General features: G+C 42.3%; 1 protein-coding gene across 1 annotated transcript in view; it reads right to left on the bottom strand.

Moving 5' to 3' along the window:
- The window catches only part of LOC109484623 (neurogenic locus notch homolog protein 1-like), a 45,301-nt gene that overhangs the window by 7,238 nt on the left and 17,241 nt on the right, over positions 1-20,822 (bottom strand). The window contains exons 6-24 of the mRNA XM_019787970.1: positions 18,892-19,014; positions 15,280-15,513; positions 13,997-14,797; positions 13,576-13,686; positions 11,480-11,658; positions 10,881-11,040; positions 10,260-10,493; positions 9,750-9,902; positions 7,222-7,450; positions 5,979-6,180; positions 5,259-5,412; positions 4,562-4,879; positions 3,864-4,201; positions 3,146-3,449; positions 2,839-2,894; positions 2,385-2,578; positions 1,519-1,721; positions 944-1,115; positions 347-498 (exon numbers count right to left, since the gene is read on the bottom strand). Coding sequence (XP_019643529.1) covers positions 347-498; positions 944-1,115; positions 1,519-1,721; positions 2,385-2,578; positions 2,839-2,894; positions 3,146-3,449; positions 3,864-4,201; positions 4,562-4,879; positions 5,259-5,412; positions 5,979-6,180; positions 7,222-7,450; positions 9,750-9,902; positions 10,260-10,493; positions 10,881-11,040; positions 11,480-11,658; positions 13,576-13,686; positions 13,997-14,797; positions 15,280-15,513; positions 18,892-19,014 — 4,317 coding nt within the window. The remainder of the gene's footprint in view (positions 1-346; positions 499-943; positions 1,116-1,518; positions 1,722-2,384; positions 2,579-2,838; positions 2,895-3,145; positions 3,450-3,863; positions 4,202-4,561; positions 4,880-5,258; positions 5,413-5,978; positions 6,181-7,221; positions 7,451-9,749; positions 9,903-10,259; positions 10,494-10,880; positions 11,041-11,479; positions 11,659-13,575; positions 13,687-13,996; positions 14,798-15,279; positions 15,514-18,891; positions 19,015-20,822) is intronic.

The raw sequence follows: 20,822 nt of genomic DNA on the forward strand, positions 1-20,822 counted from the left end.
TACTAGGAAAATATTTCTGTGTCTTACAACACACTCAGCTCCATTCTACATAGGATTAACATGGAACAATTAGGGTTATGATACATAGCACATAATACATTGGTGATAGAAGGAGAGGGATGGGCTCCACCTTCCAATACCGTGCCCTAGACACAGTGGATTAACAACCCACTGCTCCTTTGGCCTCAGAAAAGCTATGACACTACCTTTACCTTTTCCTTTACATTACACAAGGACTGCAGTGTAGATGCAGTGATAAAGGAAAAACTGAGGATTAATAATGTTGCTAATTCAGGTCTACCATGCCATGTTGTTCTAGCTCTAATACAGAAGAATAAGCCCTTACTGTAGAGGGACTTGACTGGGTAGTTGAGCTGTGACAGTCCGTTGTGGAGGAACAGGGCAGCCAGGAAGTCTGCTGCCTCCTTCGCTGTTTCAAAACAGTCGTCGTGAACCCGGTAACATTTGCTGTTGTCCATCTCCAGGTACACTATGGAGCTGTGGAACAAGAGAACAGAAAACTTTAGTAAACTGTAGTACGTCTTGATGTTATACTGTCATATTTCGCATTGAAATTATAGTCCTAGGAACTAAACAGCTTTGAGTTTGAGCTATATCAAGAAATAGGCAAAATGCTCAATCATATTCATAATTGTCTTGTTGAAAATGAGGTATAGTTTTTAGTCTGTCTATTAGTTTTCAAATATTGTTCATGTGTTTTGAATAGCATAATGAGCATTCTGCCATAAAGGATAGGATCTTCACAGTAACGAAATGTGTAGTTTGGGCAGTGCAGACCTACACTGGACACAGATTTTGTTAATTTGAACCTTATTTACACGGTTAATGACAAAGTATTTTCATGGAGTTCTGAGGCCTTCAAACTTTTGTATTTTGAGTTATTTCTTCTATCTATATCTTGAAAACAGAACCTCCAACCTACCCTTGGACTTCAGACTCTGTAGCTCGCCTGTACCGGCCACTGAGAGCCCTGAACACTGAGCGGATCGCTCGCTTGCTGATGGTCTCATCCACCTCTTCACCGTACCATGGGTAAACCATCGGGTTTCCTTCATCATCCACCTTAAAGGACATGGAGCTTCTCAAGATGATGCCTGAGAACAAGACAGAAAAAAAACATGTAAGGAACTGCTCTCAAGACACTGAAGACAGTGTAAGGAACTGTTCTCAAATTGTAACAGTTTTTATGTCCTTCACAGCAAAAAAAAAAAGACATGTAAGGCATTGTTTCTAAGAAGTTAAAAACATGGAAGGAACTGTTCTGAAGAAGCTAAAAAGATACAAGAGACTGTTCTCTGGTTGAAACAGTTTTGATGTTCTTTACAGAGAAAACATGTGAAGAACTGTTTTCTCTCAAGATAAAAGACATTCCTCACACTATATACTAGTGGGAATCAAACCCTTGCCCACAGCATTTAATTCACATGGTGATGAAACAGCATTGTTACAGCAAGATTGCTATCAGAGTGACAAGTTGAGAGAAAGAGAGAGACTCACTTAACATCCTGAGGAAGGAGATGGAGTTGTTGAGCAGGACTTCAGGCGGAGCAGCTACGATCATCACCAGGTACCCCTTCGCCGTGACGGGCGGGTAATCCTCATCACAGTCCCCGCCGTCGTAGCCGCACTCTAGGTTGTTGCAGCCGCTGTCGCAGTTCCCGTCTCGGAAGAAGTTTCCGCAGTACGTGTCGTACACAGGGCTGCGGAGGAACAGAGGGTTTAGCAAACTTCTTAATACAAAATCTTCACAGAAAACACCAAGGTACTAGCCAGGACAACTGTACTCAGGACTGGGGAGGAACAGAGGTGGTTTAGCATCTGTGAACAGTTTCATCTGTATCTGTATAGCTGGTATAACTGCCCCTCGACATAACACTAGCTTAGTAGGCTAAGTAGCTTAGTGTAAATGTTGTTTGCTATCTCTAGTGATGATGCCCCTACTGTACTTGGTGGCACTGTGTACTAGGATAAAAATCTTCATCAGGTTTGCATAGAACAAAATAGCTTGTTCAGACTCAGTCACTTTTAACACTGCATTCTTCACCCTTCAGCAGTGACAATTACTTGTTAGCTGCAGTACAAAGTAGAGCCACTCAGTATTGCCCTGAGGAAGGTTGGCTAAGTGTTAACTCATCGGAAGTGTGCAGAAAACTTTGTTAAACCAGAAGATAGATTTTCATTTCACCTTAAGAACATTCAACTGCATGGCTTAAAATACAACCTGTATTTTCAGGTTAGTTAGCACAGGTAAGGTTTGAGCAAGTAACTAACTTTCAATGTACAAGACAGAGAGATATAAAATGCAACGGTTTCTTCCTGCAGTGAAAAAAAACAACAACGATGTAGATATTTCCCACACTTACTTGCACGTGGGATGAGGATTTTCCTCGCAGTCCCTTCCATCGTACAAACACTCCTCGTTGTTACACTGCTGGTCACAGTGTCCGTTGGAGAAGTAGTTCCAGCACTGGAGAGAGGAGGTGCAGTTGGCCCAGGGATTGTTTCCCAGGGCGCAGTCCGTACCATCCCAGTCACACTCGTGGATGTTACACTCCTCCTGCAGGGACAAACACACATCAACAGTGTTAACATCAATTCTGTAAACTTCACTTATGTTCAAGGGAGCTTTCATTTGCAGGAATCATTTCAGTTCAAATTCTTCATTTATTTTTATAATAAATAGCCAAAAAGTTAACATTCTTTACTAACTGAACTATGTTTATGAAGAAGCGCTTTAAAATTAATGTAAGGAGCATTACCACAAAGGGAGATAAAGACCAAATAAACAAATAAAAGCAAATAAAAGTGAAGACTTACGTCACACCGCCCATCTCTGGCCTTGCTGGCACAATGCTCGAAGGGACAACTTGGCTCTGCAAAACAACAAGATAACAGTCAACTTCCTACACCACAAAACATTAAACAACAAACCTGCTGGTTGAATACTACGAATTTTCAGAAAAGTTCAGAACAACCACAGACACTACTTCCAAGGAAGGGTGATTGTAAGAAAAACTTTGGACCCCCTTTTCATTTCATTTCAACCCAAGAAACTGTTCTTAGCAGCCACATTTCCATGACTAGTTGTACAATAACTACAGGAGTCTACAACAAGAATACTCACCTATATGTGGAGGAATCATGGTGACACCAGGACCAGGTGTAACATCAGGGATGTAGATCTCACACACGAGTCCGTTGTAATCCTCAGGACACATACAGCGGTAGGAGTCTATCCCTGTCTGCTGGCACTCCCCGTTGTTGTAACACGGTAAGCTAAAGCAGGGGTTACTCTCGTGGAACTGGCAGCTATCCCCAGCGTAGTTGCTTGGACAGGAACAGCGGAACTCGCCGTCAGTGTACAGGCACTGCCCGCGGTTCTTACACTCTCGGTCGCAGACTAGCTCGCAGTTGTCTCCGCCAAAACCCTGGAGAGGACGAGGGAAGATGTTGAAAGGGTTAGGAAGGTAGAAAGGTACATGTGTGGTGTGAAACTTACCATGGGTGTATCAGAATATAAGGAACTAGAGCTGCAATACATTTACAAGATTCCTACTCAAATCGTCAATGGCACAATGTTTTGCATTGAAACTTGTATCTATGATTGAATATTAAGTTAAGACTTTGATGTTGAACAGCATCTGGATGTTATCTTCATTTCTGTTATAATACATTTTTATCTTCTAAATATTTGGAAGTTTTTGGACTCTCTGTGTCATTTCATTTCAATCATAGCTTGCCCATTCATGGAGTTTCTTGGCCACTATCTCTTTTCGTTTCAAAGCATCAACATCCTTTTCTAAGTCAAAGCAAACAGAATTTCTTGATAGCAGTGTACTTACAGGTTGACAGTCACAGACATAGTTGTTCCCGCTCTGTGAGCACGCCCCTCCGTTCAGGCAGGGGTCCGACTCACACGAGTCCACGGTCCTCTCGCACCGCCCTCCGGTGTACCCCGGCTTGCAGTCGCAGCGATAGTCGTTCTCCAGCTGTACGCAGTCCTGGGTTCCCTCCGCGTCGCATGGGTTGGACAGACACTCGTTTACGTCACCCTCACAACGTGGGCCAACGTAACCCGGCCGACAGCGACAGGTGAATTCTCCGATCCCGTCAACGCAGGTTCCATCGTGGTAGCAGGCGCCAGCGAAGCAGTTGTCATTGTTGATCTCACAAAGAAGTCCTGTAGGAAGCAAGCAAGGGAAATAATGAGACACGAGGAGATAAGACACCGATGTCTGTCCTAAAGATTACCAAAGACAGCAAAGCAGAAGGCATGTATCCTATGCATCAAGGAATCCTCTCTTTCGACAGTTAAAAAATATATGAAAGAAGACCTACAATCTATTGCAATATATATTGCTTAGAAAGGCACATGGCACAGTTGCAGCTAGCTATATTACACCGAACGACCTGTTACGCCCAATGTTTAAAAATCTAACTGCAGGAGATGTTTAAAGCTTTCTAGTGATGGTGCCCAAGTTAAAACTATAACGATAAATCACTAATAGATATTTTTAAGGAAATAGCCTCTCCAACTCACCCTGAGTCCCTGGAGGACAGGAGCACCTGTACTCGTTCACCATGTCGATACACGTTCCCCCGTTCTGGCAGGGGTTAGAGATGCACTCATTTATCTCCTGTTCACAGTTCACGCCCTGGTACCCAGCCCTGCACACACAGCTGTACGTGCCCAGCCCGTCCCGACACTGCGCGCCGTTCTGGCATGGCGAGGACGCGCACTCGTCGATCTCCTCAGAGCAGTAGCTGCCGCGGTAGCCGGCGGGACAGTTGCAGTTGTGGCTGTTGCCGGTGTCGACGCAGCTGCCCCCGTTCTGGCACAACTCGCCCAGCAGAACGCCTGGGAAATAACAAAAGGTTCTCAGTATATAGTCAAAGATTCGTCAGAGGGATGACGGCTAAGACTATCAAATTACGGGCTTTGACTTTTTATTAGAAAATCTTCATCAGAAAGGACAGAATTGTACGGCACTTCCTTTTATACTCCCATCACAGTCAGGTCTGCCTGTTACTTGGCTTAGGGTATTTTAACGAGGTTTCAGTACATTTCAACTTTTGTTTCAAACTTGTAAAAAGATTTCAGAAGGCAGATTTCTAATTTCCAAAAGAATCCACACTTCATAATTCAAACTGGTGCTGTATACGTGTATTTGACTGTTCCCCATTAGTGAATTTTACAACTGAAAGATTTATTAGCAAGTTAGTCAAGAACTCCTTACCTCTCTCAGAAGCTGCGGCTGCACAGGACACTTTGGTCATGTCACAGATGAGTCCAGTCCACTCATCCTCACACAGACACTCATAACGATCGCCTGACTGGGTGCACGTTCCTCCGTTACGGCAGGGGTCCGATGCACACAGGTCCTTCTGGTTCTGTAAACACACAAGAATTTAGATGGTTAGAAAAAAAAAGAGCTTGAATTCTGGATCTCAAACAGGTAAACTGCCATATTATACATTGGACATGGAACACCATTTCAGTAATCAAAGCTGCACTTGTGAAATGAGAGTGAAAGATTTTATTTGTCTAACAAGACAAGACCGCATCAGAAGATTAAAAAACAGGAAGTTCTCCTGCAGTACAGACAACAACTGCTAGAGGGCATCGAATGATCTTCACCATCCAAAGTCCTAGTCACAGACAAAATTTCATCACAATCCATGGCATCTAAAAGTTCTTGCTGGCGAAAGTAACAAGAAACACATTTGACAAACAAACCAAAAACTATATGTTTCATTACAAGAGAAGAAAGACTTTCATGAAAGTGCATATGTGTTGGTAGTTACATGTTCAGAGTTTAAACTTTAGATCCAACATAAGCCTCACCGGGTCAGTCTACTGAGGAAGACAAGAGTGACTGGTCGAAAGCTCTAGGTGAGAGAATTATTGTGTTGGATCTAAAGTTTTAACTCTTAACACAAGAAAGACTTGTACATACCTGGCATGTGACCCCCTCGTATCCGTATGTACAGATACAGGAGAAGTACCCAGTCTGGTCCACACACGTCGCCCCGTTCTGACAGGGGTGGGACTCACACTCGTTGATCTCATGCTGGCAGTTGGAGCCGGTGAAGCCGGGCGGACACTGGCAGGTGAAGGTGTTGATGCCGTCGATACAGGTTCCACCGCTAAAGCAGGAGCTGTGATGGGGATACACAAAGTATGAATTGATGTTTTTCTTAGTGTTATGAACTTATGATCTTGATGCTATCGAGAAAGATTCCACCACTTCCAGAAAAGAGCCCAGACAAGAGCTGTGACAGAGATACACAAAGTTTGAATTAATGTTTTTCTTAGTGTGAAGGTGTTGACGCCATTGATAGAGGGTGCCACTGCTAAAGCAGGAGCTGTGACAAGGATGTACAAGAAAAAAATCACATTTTTCTTAAACTACAGAGTTTAACATAACTCAGTAAAAAGTGAACACCTGCCACTTGAAAAGATGCAGGGAAAATACAAAGTATGAATTAATGTTTTTCTTAGAGTTTCTCCTGACAAAAAATGACTGTCCCTCTGTAGCCCAGAAAGAAGATAAATAAATACTGAAATTTGGAAAGATGCAGAGAATTTGGAGACTTCTACGAATGACTGAATGCAAATACCTCTAAACACTACACAAAGATATAAATGAAATAATAAGAAAATTGCTCTGTTAAGTGACTATGTAAAATTTAACATCAGCAACTACATCAGTAAGTGGCTTTCCATATCTAAAGTGGTAAGCACTACACAATAATGATTGTGTGCGGATTACCACCTGTTATCTATGGTATAGTAATCAACTCAATCAAATTCACTTAAGGAAGTATTTGTTGTTGAAAGCATACATGAACACTGCAACTAAATGTGTTATAAGTACGACTTAGTTCTCATCCCCTTTCTCATGGTGCTAAACGCTTCACCATCTGTGGATTCAAGCAGCATCTCTCAAATTATGTAGGAGAATGCCGCGAATTCCGACAGCGCCATACAGGGTTCTCATCAAGATTTCTTCATATGGGTCAGGTACAGATGGGCAACTTTCTGCATTATAAGTTTAATTTTTAGGTAAACTTTATGTAGGTTCTCCTCCCAAAAAAACACCCCTACGCTGTGTAGGGGGATAAATCACAACGTAGGGGATCCAAATCACAACATAGAGGACCCTATGCTTACATAGTCTAGTGAGAACTATGCCATACCTCGAGGTACAGTCATCCTTGTTGGTCTGACAGTTGGTTCCAATGAATCCCAGCACACAGTCACAGGCATAACCGTTCACCGCGTCTATACACTGTCCTCCGTTCTGGCACGGGTTCGAGTAGCATTCGTCGATGTCTTCCTCACAATTCGTGCCTCCGAAGCCAGGCATACAGGAGCAGGTGTAGCTGTTGATGCCGTCGTTACAGGTTCCACCATTATGGCAAGGATCTGGACAAAAAGAAACAACAAAAAAAACATGAACATGTGTACAACTTAGCATGAAAGTTCATCTCTGTGTTGGTACAAGTCATTATGTAAGACACAAGACTAAACTTTCCTCCCAACACTGAATGACGTGTGTACATTGTTGTTATTCACAATTTTTTTTTTAGTGAAAATGCCCTCGGTTCAAACAAAACATGAATGTGTGTAAAATAAAATGTTATTCGCAATAGTGAAAATGTCCTTGGTTCAAACAAAACATGAGCATGGGTAAAATGTTATCAATGACGGTGAAAATGTTTTTAGTTCCGGCTTCTTTTCTAATTAAAAGTTGCACAGAGCATCTGTTTGGGAAAGGCCTGTCACGCATAGTCAGAATAACTGCCATACTTCTACACACACTTCAAAGGAACACAAATTTGTACCTGTCAAGTCAAATCAGGACTGCCTTAACTTTACCAGCAGGCCTTCGTAAACAAGATGCATTTTCATACCCATCTATTTGACAACAGGTATGATTGTTGGCGAGTGAAGATTTGAGAAGTGGTTTCGCACTGGTGACTTAACTGAACAAGATGCATTTTCATACCCAGAACTGCTAGCATGTTTCTCATACTCCAGTCTGAATTGTTTTAAAGTTATGCAGCTTTACAATAGTTTACTAGAAGTGAGCAGGTAACTAACATCTATTTGACAACAGGTATGATTGTTGGCAAGTGAAGATTTGAGAAGTGGTTTCGCACTTGTGAGTTTACAAGATGCATATTCATACCCAGAACAGTTAGCATGTTTCTCATACTTCAGTCTGAATTGTTATAACGTTATGCAGCTTTACAATAATTTTATAGAAGTGGGCAGGTAACATATACTTTGACAACAGGTATGACTGTTGGCAAGTGAAGATTTGCGAAGTGGTTTCGCACTAGTGAGTTTACTAAACAAGATGCATATTCATACCCAGCACAGTTAGCATGTTTCTCATACTCCAGTCTGAATTGTTATAAGGTTATATGCAGCTTTAATAGTTTTACACAAGTGGACAGGTAACGTTTACTTTAACAACAGGTATGATTGTTGGCAAGTGAAGATTTGGGAAGTGGTTTTGCACTAGTGAGTTTACAGATACATATTCATACCCAGAACAGTTAGCATGTTTCCCATACACCAGTCTGAATTGTTTTAAGGTTCTGCAGCTTTAAAATAGTTGGCAGGTAAGTAACATCTATTTGACAACAGGTATGATTGTTGGCAAGTGAAGATTTGGGAAGTGGTTTCGCACTGGTGGCTTTACTGAGTCAGAATGTGGCGTTCTCACACTGTATTGTGTGGTAGTGAGGCGTTAATTTCAGCTGTGAGAGGTTGTGAGACGGGGGTCGTCGGCAGTTTGGAAGTTATTTAGGAGAAATGACCCGTGCGTCCGCCCTGCGCGACGCGCGCCAGGCCTTTAGTGCGGCACGGAATGGCCGGCATTTTCCAGTTATAGCGACAAAAGCGCGCCACCAAAATCCCCCTCGTGCCAATTCCATAGAAAGTGTGACAGTGAGCGATAGATTTAACCAATCTTTGTGGCTGTTAATTCCCGAAATATCTGCTGACGGCCGGTAAAGGGCAATCCTGGGGTCGTACTTGGGCCAAATAGTCCTCATATGGGACATCCCTGCCGCGATACATACCATTTCCTTTCCTAACAACCCATCCCAAGTTTGGGAGCATCACAAGTCATAGGTAAAGTGCCATTGTGGTCAGCATTTTGAGCCAAACATTTTTTTTGTGGCAAAAGATAGCACAAGATTAAATCTCCTGGCAAAAGTTGTGTGCAGAAGATACTACAAGGTAGGATAGGAGCCCTGAGTTCAGAAGTATGCAGGCCAAAAACACTGCAGAAAACTTCCTTTTAAATTCCAGTGAAAATACATGACTTTACAGCAACATCTTTAAATTTCTCCCTGCTGCTTGACCCCATATCCAATACAAATTGGAGCCAAACAGCTACCTTAGCAGACTGAAGGTTAAGAAAGAAGCATAAAGATAAACTTCAAGGTCTGACAGGTGTCTTTACAGCAACATCTTTAACCTTCTTCCTGCTGCCTAACCCATAACCAATACAAATTTGGTGCTAAACAGCTACCTTTAGCAGTTGATGGTTAAGAAAGAAGCATAAACTTCAAGGTCTTACAGGTGTCTTTACAGCAACATTTTGAACCTTCTTCCTGCTGCCTTAAGTCTTAACCCTTTAACCAATAAAAACTTGCTGCCAAAGAGCTACCTTAGGAATCTGAAGGATTAAAAGTAAGTGAAAACTTACCAGGATCGCAGTCGTCTATGTTGACAGAGCAGAGTTCTCCGCTGAATCCGGTGAGACAGTCACAGCGGAAGTCTCCCTCCAGGTTGATACAGGGCGCTCCGTTCTTACACGGGTTGGACTGGCACTCGTTTATGTCGTCAGCACATGTTTCACCTGTACGGACACAGGACACAAACAATTAGAACTTCCACTTGTACTTTCAACAGATTCTCACAGGTTTTTCATACAACAAGAATACGGAAAAATTGACAATTCCTTGCAATTCATTTAAAAAAACAGGTTATCATAAAGAGATAACAGATCAAACAATAACTTAAACTGTGTTCAAAATGAAATGTATTTGAATGATATACAAAAGATTTCCAGTGCTTCTTTTGGAACAGAGGTACACCAATTTTCATAGCTTGCAAATCGACTACAAAGTCATACCAAAAGGAAGACAACAAGAGATAAAATCTTTAAAATCCTTGCAGGGAATGTAAGCCAAACAAGACCAGCTAGTTGGTTTACCTTCAAATCCTTCCGCACAGTCGCAAGTGAAGGTCTGGTAGTCGGCAGAGGGAATGCAGGAGCCTGAGTTTGCGCAGGGGTTGGGGTTGCACGGCGCCAGTTCTATCTGGCAGTTTATTCCCACGAAGGGAAGCTCACAGTGACACTGGTAGTTGTTGACTCCGTCCAAACACTGTCCACCGTTCTGACAAGGGTTGCTGCCGCACTCGTCTGTGTTGATCTGGCAGTTCACACCTAGAAAGACAAATTGTAGCACGCTTTTAGTACAGTAAAAAAACTTCATTTTGTCAGCCAGAGACATTTTTGGCCCTAGCATCTTGGATACTGCTTTGGATACTTGCAAACTGGTAAACTTTCATGTTGTCCATGTCAACACATACTCAACTGGTGCAAGTGCATCCACATTTAAGTTGTTGTTGGTTCACAATTTGGGGCAAAACTTGCCTATTTAAAAGAATGACAAGTTTCAGGGCTCCAGATCTTCTTTGTACTATCTGAGCCAACAAGAAACCTTTGGATGAGCTAAATAGCTAACAACAAACATATACATTTTGACAATTTCTTACACTTAAAAAGAGCACACAGAATACAACACAAACAATATCCTGAAGCACAAATTACCTTCGTATCCAGGGAGGCACTGGCATTCGTACCTCCCGATGCCATCATCACACTGCCCCTCATGTTGGCAGGGGTTAGATGCACACTCGTCTATGTTCACATCACAGTTCTTCCCTTCATAGCCGGTCTCACACGTACAGGTGTAGTCATTGATGCCATCCTGAAGATAAAGGAAGAAATAGAAGATGTTAACATCTTCTTTCTTCAAGCACAGAGGGTTTTATGTCTGATACTTCGGTGATTGTCTGTCACCTTCTTTGGGGCAACAATTACTGGTTCTGATGTATACTGAAGCTAGGTGTCGCTGTAAAAACACATTGGTTGCTGTCTATACAACATTCTTAAACAGTCTCTTGCCAAACTGATGAAATCATTCACGGAGGAAAAGCATTCATCGCAAAAGCATGATATCAGCTACATATAGCGTTGAGAAGCAGAACTCCAGTCAGAAGCTCTGACGAAGGTGTCTGACAGACACCGAAACATAAGCAAGGTAAGACAAGATTCGCTGTGTAAAAGAAAACCAATATACCCAGGACTATCTTTACTTTTTTTTACAATTTGACTCGTCATGTATGTAGAAAAAAATCCTATCCTACCTGGCATGTGCCATGTTCACATGGACTGCTCTCACACTCGTTAACGTTGGAGTAACAGAGCAGATCGTGATAGCCGGGCGGACACTCGCAGCTGAAGGCATTCACCAGGTCATGGCAGATCCCACCGTTGTGGCAGGGGGACGACGCACACTCGTCAATCTCACTTTCACAGTTCTCACCTGGAAAAGATGTTTTATGTGTCAATGTATTGATCTAAAAAAGATTGTTTTGTATGTCAATGTAGGGAGACCACTGGGTCAGAAAGCAACTGGAATTTTTAGGAATTTGCTTTGTCGGCATGCTTTAGGTAGCCTTTTTGTATGGTTTATGGTATTGAGCAGCATGAAGAACCTAAATCACCTAAAGTAGAACACAATCTAGCTACAGACTCTGGGAATCTGTTGTTTTTAATATAAGCATCTCTATAAGGCCTAACAAAATAAATGTTGTGTTTCCTATTACAGTCCAGAAAAAATTAGGGTCGGTAGGTAGGGATTCTTACTTTTTTTTTTTTTTTTTTTTAGTCAAAGTCGGGACAATGAACGTATGATCTGTGGCGGGAGGAGGTCTGGAGGGGGGGAAGCTATTGCATTTTGTCTTTTCCAAACACAAATGGAGGTCATTTCCTGCAACTTCAGTTCTACATTTTCTGTACAACTGCAGATGTATAAGGCAGTAGAAAGGTTCAAGATCTGTACTTAATTATCCTCATGTTCAAAAAAATTCTACCCTTAATTTTGAAAAAATTGGGCATAGGTTCCCCGGATGACCCCTAACCGGGGGCCAACGGTGCTTCCACAAGTTCAATAAGTGAAAAATACATGATACAAAATGTACATGTATTTACTACCTGGAACTTGGAGCAATTTATTCCAAAGATGTCAACTGACATTAATATATTAAAAACTAAACCAAATCCTATTTCTCAAACAAATCACATATTGACACAGCTGAACAAATAAAAATGTGATCATGTTTATAAACTCCACTCAAAAACAATTTTTGAGAGACACTCGGGTCACGGTACTAAGCGTGATAATCTCTAATATCTCATCTGATTCTCCCAATATGTAAAGGGTCTTTACAATGACAGCATCCAACCGCACATACATAGAAACAACAATATTACACAAGAAACCAATTAATTCGGAAAATTTCTCAGTAATGTTTGAAAATTAACCTTACTAAAATATAACTGAATTTTTATTTCAGTTGTAGCCGAAAAAATATTTTTCATGCGTTTAAAGTATCGTTTTAGCACTGTAATATGTACTTATTACATGTATCTATACATTTGGATGCTATCCTGACCTTTGACCATTGTTATTGTGAAAACAGGTCGGCCATGTTGTCTTTCTCGCCGTGAATTTTCGAGCCGTTTTTTCGAGCAAATTTCAACCGTTTTAAACATTTTACGGCCTCAAAAACTCATATAACGAGGAAAACAAGTTGTAGTTGTTATTTTCATGCGTAACATTTCTGGGGATGGATTATTTTTCCGTCGAGCTGCCGAAAACTTAGCGCCATGCCGCAACCATGCGATCGGGCGCGGCCGACCGGCGGGAGTTTTACTTTGTATCGGTGAGCTTTCGCGATGTAAACAAAGACAGTCGGAGTTGTTTACATGAACATTTTGTTGTGAAACGCCAGCGGGGTGTCAGATTTTCTACCAATGACAACGTTTTCTTTGTGGCGTCATGGCGAGATCGACAATTCATCGTCAATTCACAGGATTGTGCCGACAATGGAATTGAATAGCGGCCCGATCCGTGCAATTAGCGCTCGATCCACGCCGCCCGACCGAAGAAAATTGGAATGACAAGCACATTTATCGGGGATAAAATCCCCAATTTTGAAAACCGACCGCTAGCCGCTCGAAATTTTTGGTCGGCCCAAAAAAGGCTAGGGTCGGGGGGTTTTTCATAGGGTCGGTCGGGTAACCGGAAACACAACATTTTTTTTCCTAGGCCTAACTAAAAAAAATTTCACACTTTCATATACATACGATAATAATACTACGAGCTTTTCATAATGTTAGCCATAAATAAAGTCAACTTGGGATATCTTGTAACTACAACTATAGGACAGTTTCTCACCTTCGTATCCCCCGTCACACATGCATGTGTAGGTGTTGAGGCCGTCCTGACACACGCCGTGTACACAAAGGTTACCTGTGCAGTCATCCTGGTTCACTTCACAGTTGTCTCCTGTACATAGGGAGGGAAAAATCAGTCAGAGGGCTTCTTCTTACTATTTACAATCTAACATCATTTTAGAAATAGACCAGGAAGAGTTGGGAGGGTGCAGGGAAAGAATATATAAGATTAGGAACAACTTTTTAAGTCTCTATACAATCAAAAATGCCCAAGAAGACCAATCTGGATTAAAATTTTGTGTCTATGTGGATGTATAACCAGTTACATTGTCTGGCTTTCCATGTGGTAATATTTAAACTTTGCACAACAAAGTTCTCTTTTTATGCCATGATGGTATGACCACGCAAGCACTCGAACTCACCTGACGTTCCAGGCAGGCAGTTACAGCGATATCCATTGACAAGATCCTCACACGTGCCACCGTTTTGACAGGGATCGCTGTCACACTCGTCAACTGGGGACTCGCACAGGGGGCCGTTATAACCAGGCTCGCACGAACACGTAAACGAAGCCACTTCATCCACACAGGTACCGTGCTGGCACTGGTTCGACTGGCAGTCGTCAATGTTAATCTCACAGTCTGTGCCAGTGAACCCTTCCAAACAGGTGCAGGTGTACGCGGTTACTAAGTCTGTGCAGTGAGCGCCATTACGACAAGGCCCGCTCGCACACTCGTTGATGTTGACTTCGCAGGTCGTGCCTTCGTAGCCGGGGTCACACTCGCACTCGTACTTGTTGATTCCGTCGCGGCAGATCCCGTTCAGACACGGGGAGCTCGCGCACTCGTCGACGTCGGTCTCGCAGAGATCCCCGGCGAATCCCGGCATGCAGGCGCACCGGAACTCTCCAATATCGTCGATGCAAGTGCCCTGGTTTTGACACGGATTCGAAGCGCACTCGTTGATGTTCACCTCGCAACGGTCGCCGGTAAACCCGTCCGTACACGTACAGGTGAAGGAACCGGGGACGTTGTTGCATTCTCCGTCGTGTTCGCAGGGGTTCTCGCCCAGAGAACATTCGTCGATGTCCTGCATACAGAGCTGGCCCGCGTAGCCGTCGGGACAGGTACAGATGGGCTGGCCGTTGACGGGGTTGGTGTCGCAGATGGCACCCTCGTTACAGGGGCTACTCTCACAAGCATCGTCAAGGTGGCACAAAAGACCTGGAGAAAAAGATTAACAACATCCATTTAATTCACTTTCATCCATACATGGAGAATAACTCAAGACTGCCTGATATGAGGATTTTCTTCTTACACAACCAGTAGCGTTTTGTCCTACATTATACCATATCCTACTAACCTGATGAAATTATTTTTGAAACTGTCAGTGAAATCTACACCACAATTTCCACTCCCATTTTACAGAGTAAATGTTCCAAAGAAGTCTTCTAGGGACAACAAAACCTACACACTTTTTTCTACAGCCAAGACATGCTTATACACAAAAACTCAGTGGGGTCGTGTGGCATGACTGCTCAACTCAGAACCAAGAGATCCCAGGTTTGAGTCCTGACATGCCACCGATCTTGTGCCATTGGGTAAAGCACTTTACACAACTTTCCTCACTTAAATGAATATTGTCTTGTCCTGTATTTATCCTCTGCATTGGTGTTGTGAATTATTGGAATTTAAAAACAACTTACCAGTTTTCCCAGGTGCGCACTCGCACATAAAGAATCCAACACGGTCGTGACAGGTAGCTCCGTGGAAGCACGCCGCCGTGGCGCAGTCATCAAAGTTCTCGCTACAATCGTCGCCGATCCACCCGTTTACACAGACACAGCTGTAACCCCCCACCGTGTTGTGGCACGTTCCGCTGTTCAAGCAGATGTTGGGAGACTGCATACACTCGTCCACATCCTCATTACAGTATCGACCTGGATATTGGGAAACAAATTTACATTTTTTCAACTCTACAAAATTTAAAATATGTGCTTTACAATAAGTAGAAAACTATTGCTCTATATATCACTTGAATGCAAAGGAATTGAATTGAATCATAAGTGTACAAGAAACATAGTCTTTCAACAGCTAAAGCTCTGCAGAACACTGAAGAAAAGTATTCATTTCTACCACTGCACTGTGACATGCTTGGATGGTTCTTAACTTACTTTGATTGTCCCCTGGCTTATGACTGCCACTTGACCAGGGCCAGCACTCAGAGGAGCACATATGACAGGAGGGAGAATTGGCCAATAACTTTGCCCTGACCCCGGCACAATGAGGTCAACTTCTGAACTGAATGGCCCCTGCCTCCCATAACAAGGAGATATGGGCTGCATTTTCACAAATAACTGTCAAAGGCGAGAAAAGTCATTTTTGACTTATGGTCTCTAAAGGCTATGCTAACTTGGATTTTTGGAACTGTTATCCTCAAAATGTTTTCTTTTACTTTTTATCTGTCAGTTAGAAGCATGCATAGGTTCAGCTTAAGTAAGAAGATTTTATGAGAAGAATCTGACAGTTTTAGTTTACAAGATAGACACGCATTTTCTTGAAAGTTTAGAGTTAACAGTTTTCTTGAAAGTAGTCAGGTATGAATACATGACTACCTTTTTTGCTGGCTTTTTCTAAAAATACTGAGATCAGTCCGCAATTTTTTTTTTCAGTGGACAGAATTTTCTCCTACTTTTGATCATCACATATTGCTACATCATTTTGACATTTAAACATACCTCAAAGAAAAAGACAGCAGTTCCACATAAAGAAAGCTACTCAAAGTCAAAAACTTTGCAGTGCAGCATTTTCCCTCATCAGTAAGGATTAACAAATGACCCCCTGCCTGCCCCAGGTCTGTCCCATGTAGCCAGGACCTGCCAGGAGGTGATGAATGCATCACACCTGTTCAGGAGCACAGCCATGAACCTTCCCTACAAGGGTTAAGTCCCCCGGCAACACACAGTCACCCTCTCAGGCCATTATTTTCCCCACCCTGTCACAGCCAGGGCTGCTCAAATTGAATCTGATGCCTTTCCTACAGAGCAATTTGGCTGTGGCTGGGCCTAGGAAAAAGAAAGTTGTGTTTCCTGTTTCAGTCCTGAAAAAATTAGGGTCGGTACTAGGGAAGTCCCCCGGCAACACACAGTCACCCTCTCAGGCCATTATTTTCCCCACCCTGTCACAGCCAGGGCTGCTCAAATTGAATCTGATGCCTTTCCTACAGAGCAATTTGGCCGGGAGGAGGCGTAGGAAAAAAATGTTGTGTTTCCTGTTTCAGTCCTGAAAAAATTAGGTCAGTAGGAAGGGATTCTCTTTTTTTCCTCTATTAACGGGGCCTAGAAAAAAAAATGTTGTGTTTCCTGTTTCTAGTCCTGAAAAAATTAGGGTCGGTAGGAAGGGACTCACTTTTTCCCCTCTATTAAATGGGTCTAGGAAAAAAATGTTGTGTTTCCTGTGTTAGTTCTGAAAAAATTAGGGTCAGTAGGGATTCTTTTTTTTTGACCATGGCGACCTCTCTATATATATGTAGCTAGTGATCCAACTTATACACTACAGTTTAACAAAGCAAAACTTGTAACGATGACACTTATATTTTCAATATCAATGTTGAAACACTAATTGTACAACGTTTCTTCACTCAGGTGTCAGATCATGGAGCTAGAAAAGATTGACCAGCTCAAAAAAATACGTCCCTTGCTGGGGTTCGTCCAAAAAAAGGCTAGGGTCTTCAGGTTTTTCTAGGGCCGGCAGGTTTTTCTACGGTCGGCAGGTTTTTCTAGGGTCGGTCGGGAAACAGGAAACACGACATTTTTTCCTAGGCCCTGGCACTGGAAGCACTTCCCGTGAAGGGAGGTCGGGGACAATTTCAACCCGGGGCAGCGCAACACTTTCAACAACGACCCGACTACAGGAACTGGTCGGCTCATAACTTCTGCTAATGGCTCCCCAGGGGAGGGTTTGCATAATTGGAGCCGTTTCGAAGTTCCAGTGGTCTGCGTTGATGCCTGGTCACCTGAATGGTGCCTGATGGCATGCCTGGATGACAGTTTGGCTGTGCATCTAGCCACACTGGCTAACATATTTGGTGTTTTGGGCAATACTTGTGAGCCATGGAGGTACATTTCGAACTTCCAGTGTTCTGAGTTGATGCCTGGTCACCTGAATGGTGCCTGGTGGCATGCCTGGATGTCACGTTTGCTGTTAATACGTTAGCCAGCGACATTTTTGGTGTTTCAGGCAATACTTGTGAGCCATGCAGGTACATTTCGAAGTTCCAGTGTTCTGCGTTGATGCCTGGTCACCTGAATGGTGCCTGATTACAGTCAAAGCAGAGGTCTGGGTTTTGGGCGTGTTTTTAGACTTTTTTATTGTGGTTTCTTTTTTGCACTGGAATCTTTGGGTTGGTTGAAAGAAAAATTTCAGTGCAAAAAAAGAAACCCCGATAAAGAAGTCTAGAATATGCCAAAAATAAGCCAAAACCCAGACCTCTGCTTGGAGAGTAGTTCCTGATGGCATGCCTGGATGTCACGTTGGTTCTGCATATGTTAGCCAGCGACATTTTTGGTGTTTCAGGCAATACTTGTGAGCCATGGAGGTACATTTCGAAGTTCCAGTATTCTGCGTTGATGCCTGGTCACCTGAATGGTGCCTAATGGCTCTCCAAGCAGAGGTCTGGGTTTTGGGTTGTTTTTGGCGTGTTTTTAGACTTTTTTATTGGGGTTTCTTTTTTGCACTGGAATTTTTGGGTTGGGTGAAAGAAAAATTTCGGTGCAAAAAAGAAACCCTGACAAAGAAGTCTAAAATATGCCAAAAATAAGCCAAAACCCAAACCTCTGCTTGGAGAGTAGTTCCTGATGGCATGCCTGGATGTCATGTTGGCTGTGCATACGTTAGCCAGCGACATTTTTGGTGTTTCGGGCAATACTTATGAGCCATGGACGACAGCATACAGCTGTTGGGCTGACAGCAAGAATTTCCAAACAATCTCCAACTGCCTATTGTTGCTGTCAACAACTTGTAAATTTTCTTTTAAAAGTTATAGAGGATTTTCATGCTTGTTATATGTGAAAACTGCAGTTTAAAAGGAAGCAGATAGGGGGAGAACAATGACATTTCCCTACAGCCCCTGTTCATACCAAAAATCTAACTTTTTTGTGTTTTCAAATTTGTGCTATAAAACTTAAAAGTAGTTGAGATAGTTCTTGTTTTGTTATCCTCAACAATGGTGAAGCATGATGTTTTTTCCAGCAGCTATTGAGATACAACCTTCTACTAAAAGTTGACAATAAAGAAATGAAGAAAGACTGTTTCCTTACCTTGCCACTCACTGGGACATGTGCAGGTGTACTCGTTCACCCCGTCCACACAAGCTGCCCCGTTTTCACACAGATGGTCCACACAGTCGTCTACGTTTACCTCACAGTCATCACCGGTAAAACCTGAACAGAAAACAACAGGTTATAAGTACTTAGCATGAAAGTTCATCTGTGTTGGTACAAGTCATTATGAAATAAACACTTTTTGGGGGGGTAAGTGCCAATTCATTGTAGTGCTGGCAAAGAAAGTTAAGTCTTTATTCCATTAAGGTTATACGTACAATACACAGAACAGCAACAAAAATCTTCAGTCAATCACTATAACTTTCAGACGTTAATAAATTGTCACACATGTTGAGTGCTCACCCATCCAAAGCACTTTCTTTTATTACATCAAAGTCTATTACATCAAAGGCAAGAATAAAATGTGCAATCATAAACAGTAACAACTGCTTTTAGTGGCAAAATTTCATGCGCTTGCTACCTTAACCTTCTGCCCGCTACAGTATCAGATACCAAAATTGGACTGGTTATACAATAATGCAACAGGGAAAAAGGTATTACAACTGTACAACAACTTTTTCGAGACCGACACTGCTCTAAATTTCTCCACAATTCATCGTTGTACAAAGCGGCAAGGACTTTCAGATAGAAATCAATACGTAAGCATCGCTCTACCATGTAGTAATTGGTACTGCAGACAAGTATCTCTGTCTGTGACAATTCAGAAGACAGTTCTTCAATTTGTAGTGTCTAATGGGGCTAGAGTGGTCCTAATAGGGCCTCCCTTCAACTATGTGACCTCGGGGATGACCCTATGATAAGAATTTATTGGATGACAAAACAGATAGCTATATATTCCCGACATTCCACAGAAGCGAAGATACAGAGAATGCAGTTGATGTAAACATATACAGGACTCGTTTTTGTCATGTGATTTCGAGAAGGAATAATGTGTATTTGGCCTATCTTGATTGACTATATATCGATCATTCAATTTGGTGAACACTGTTACTGAGATTGACAAGTTGTTCAGTTTACGATGACATGAACCATTCCTATGTGACCAGGGGAGTGTCTAGAAAGGTTTAGGAAAACTCAGCGTCAGTTTCAAAGAAAGTAAAATAAAGCACAAGAAATTTGACAGAGAATACTATGTAGTAACAAAAAAAAAATTTTCTGAACAAAATATATTTCAAATATATTTATTTCCATGGAAATTTTCCAAAAAGCGAATCAAAAAGGCATAGTGGTTCGTCCCTGAATAAGTGCTTTGCAAATAAGAAGTGGCTGTTTTCACTTTACATCAAATCAGTCGTCTATTCCCCAGGTTTAGCGTTGTTTGAGCCAAGTTAAGTTCTCTCAGGAATGTTCAGGTGTCGAAGTTGGACATTCTGGAATGTTGGCGGCACGAGAGGACTGCCAACGGACTTGGCAAAATGGGACTACTTTCCAAAAGTGGAACGTGGTCTAGTCTCTTCAGGAAAATCAGTGCATACCAATGTCACTTTATGCCCATTTGTTCTTGACTTTTTGCATAGTAAGATTGGGGAAAGTGAATTAACAGTTCAGATCGGACCAATATCTGTCCTTTTTTTTTTTACACACCCAGTGCTTTTCTCCCCTTGGTACGTTTTGATGTGATTGTTTATCAGACAGCACTTTTGGCTGGAGTACTGCTTCTCACCGCAAGTATCAGCAAGAAGCAGTACTCCAGTCAGAAGCTCTGAGGAAGGTGTCTGACAGACATAGAAACGTAAGCAGGTGAGAGAAGTACTGGTTATGTATAAGAAAGTGAAGTACTGGTTGTGTATAAGAAAGTGCACTGATTTTGCCTAAGGGACTAGACCACATTCCACTCTTGGAAAAGAGTTATGCTATGTATGAAAAGACCCAATATCCTATGCTCTATGTTCTTCTATGTGCTACGT

The sequence above is a fragment of the Branchiostoma belcheri genome, unplaced genomic scaffold (genome assembly GCF_001625305.1).
Source record: "Branchiostoma belcheri isolate BF01 breed outbred unplaced genomic scaffold, Haploidv18h27 scaffold7, whole genome shotgun sequence".
NCBI classification, from domain to species: Eukaryota; Metazoa; Chordata; class Leptocardii; order Amphioxiformes; family Branchiostomatidae; genus Branchiostoma; species Branchiostoma belcheri.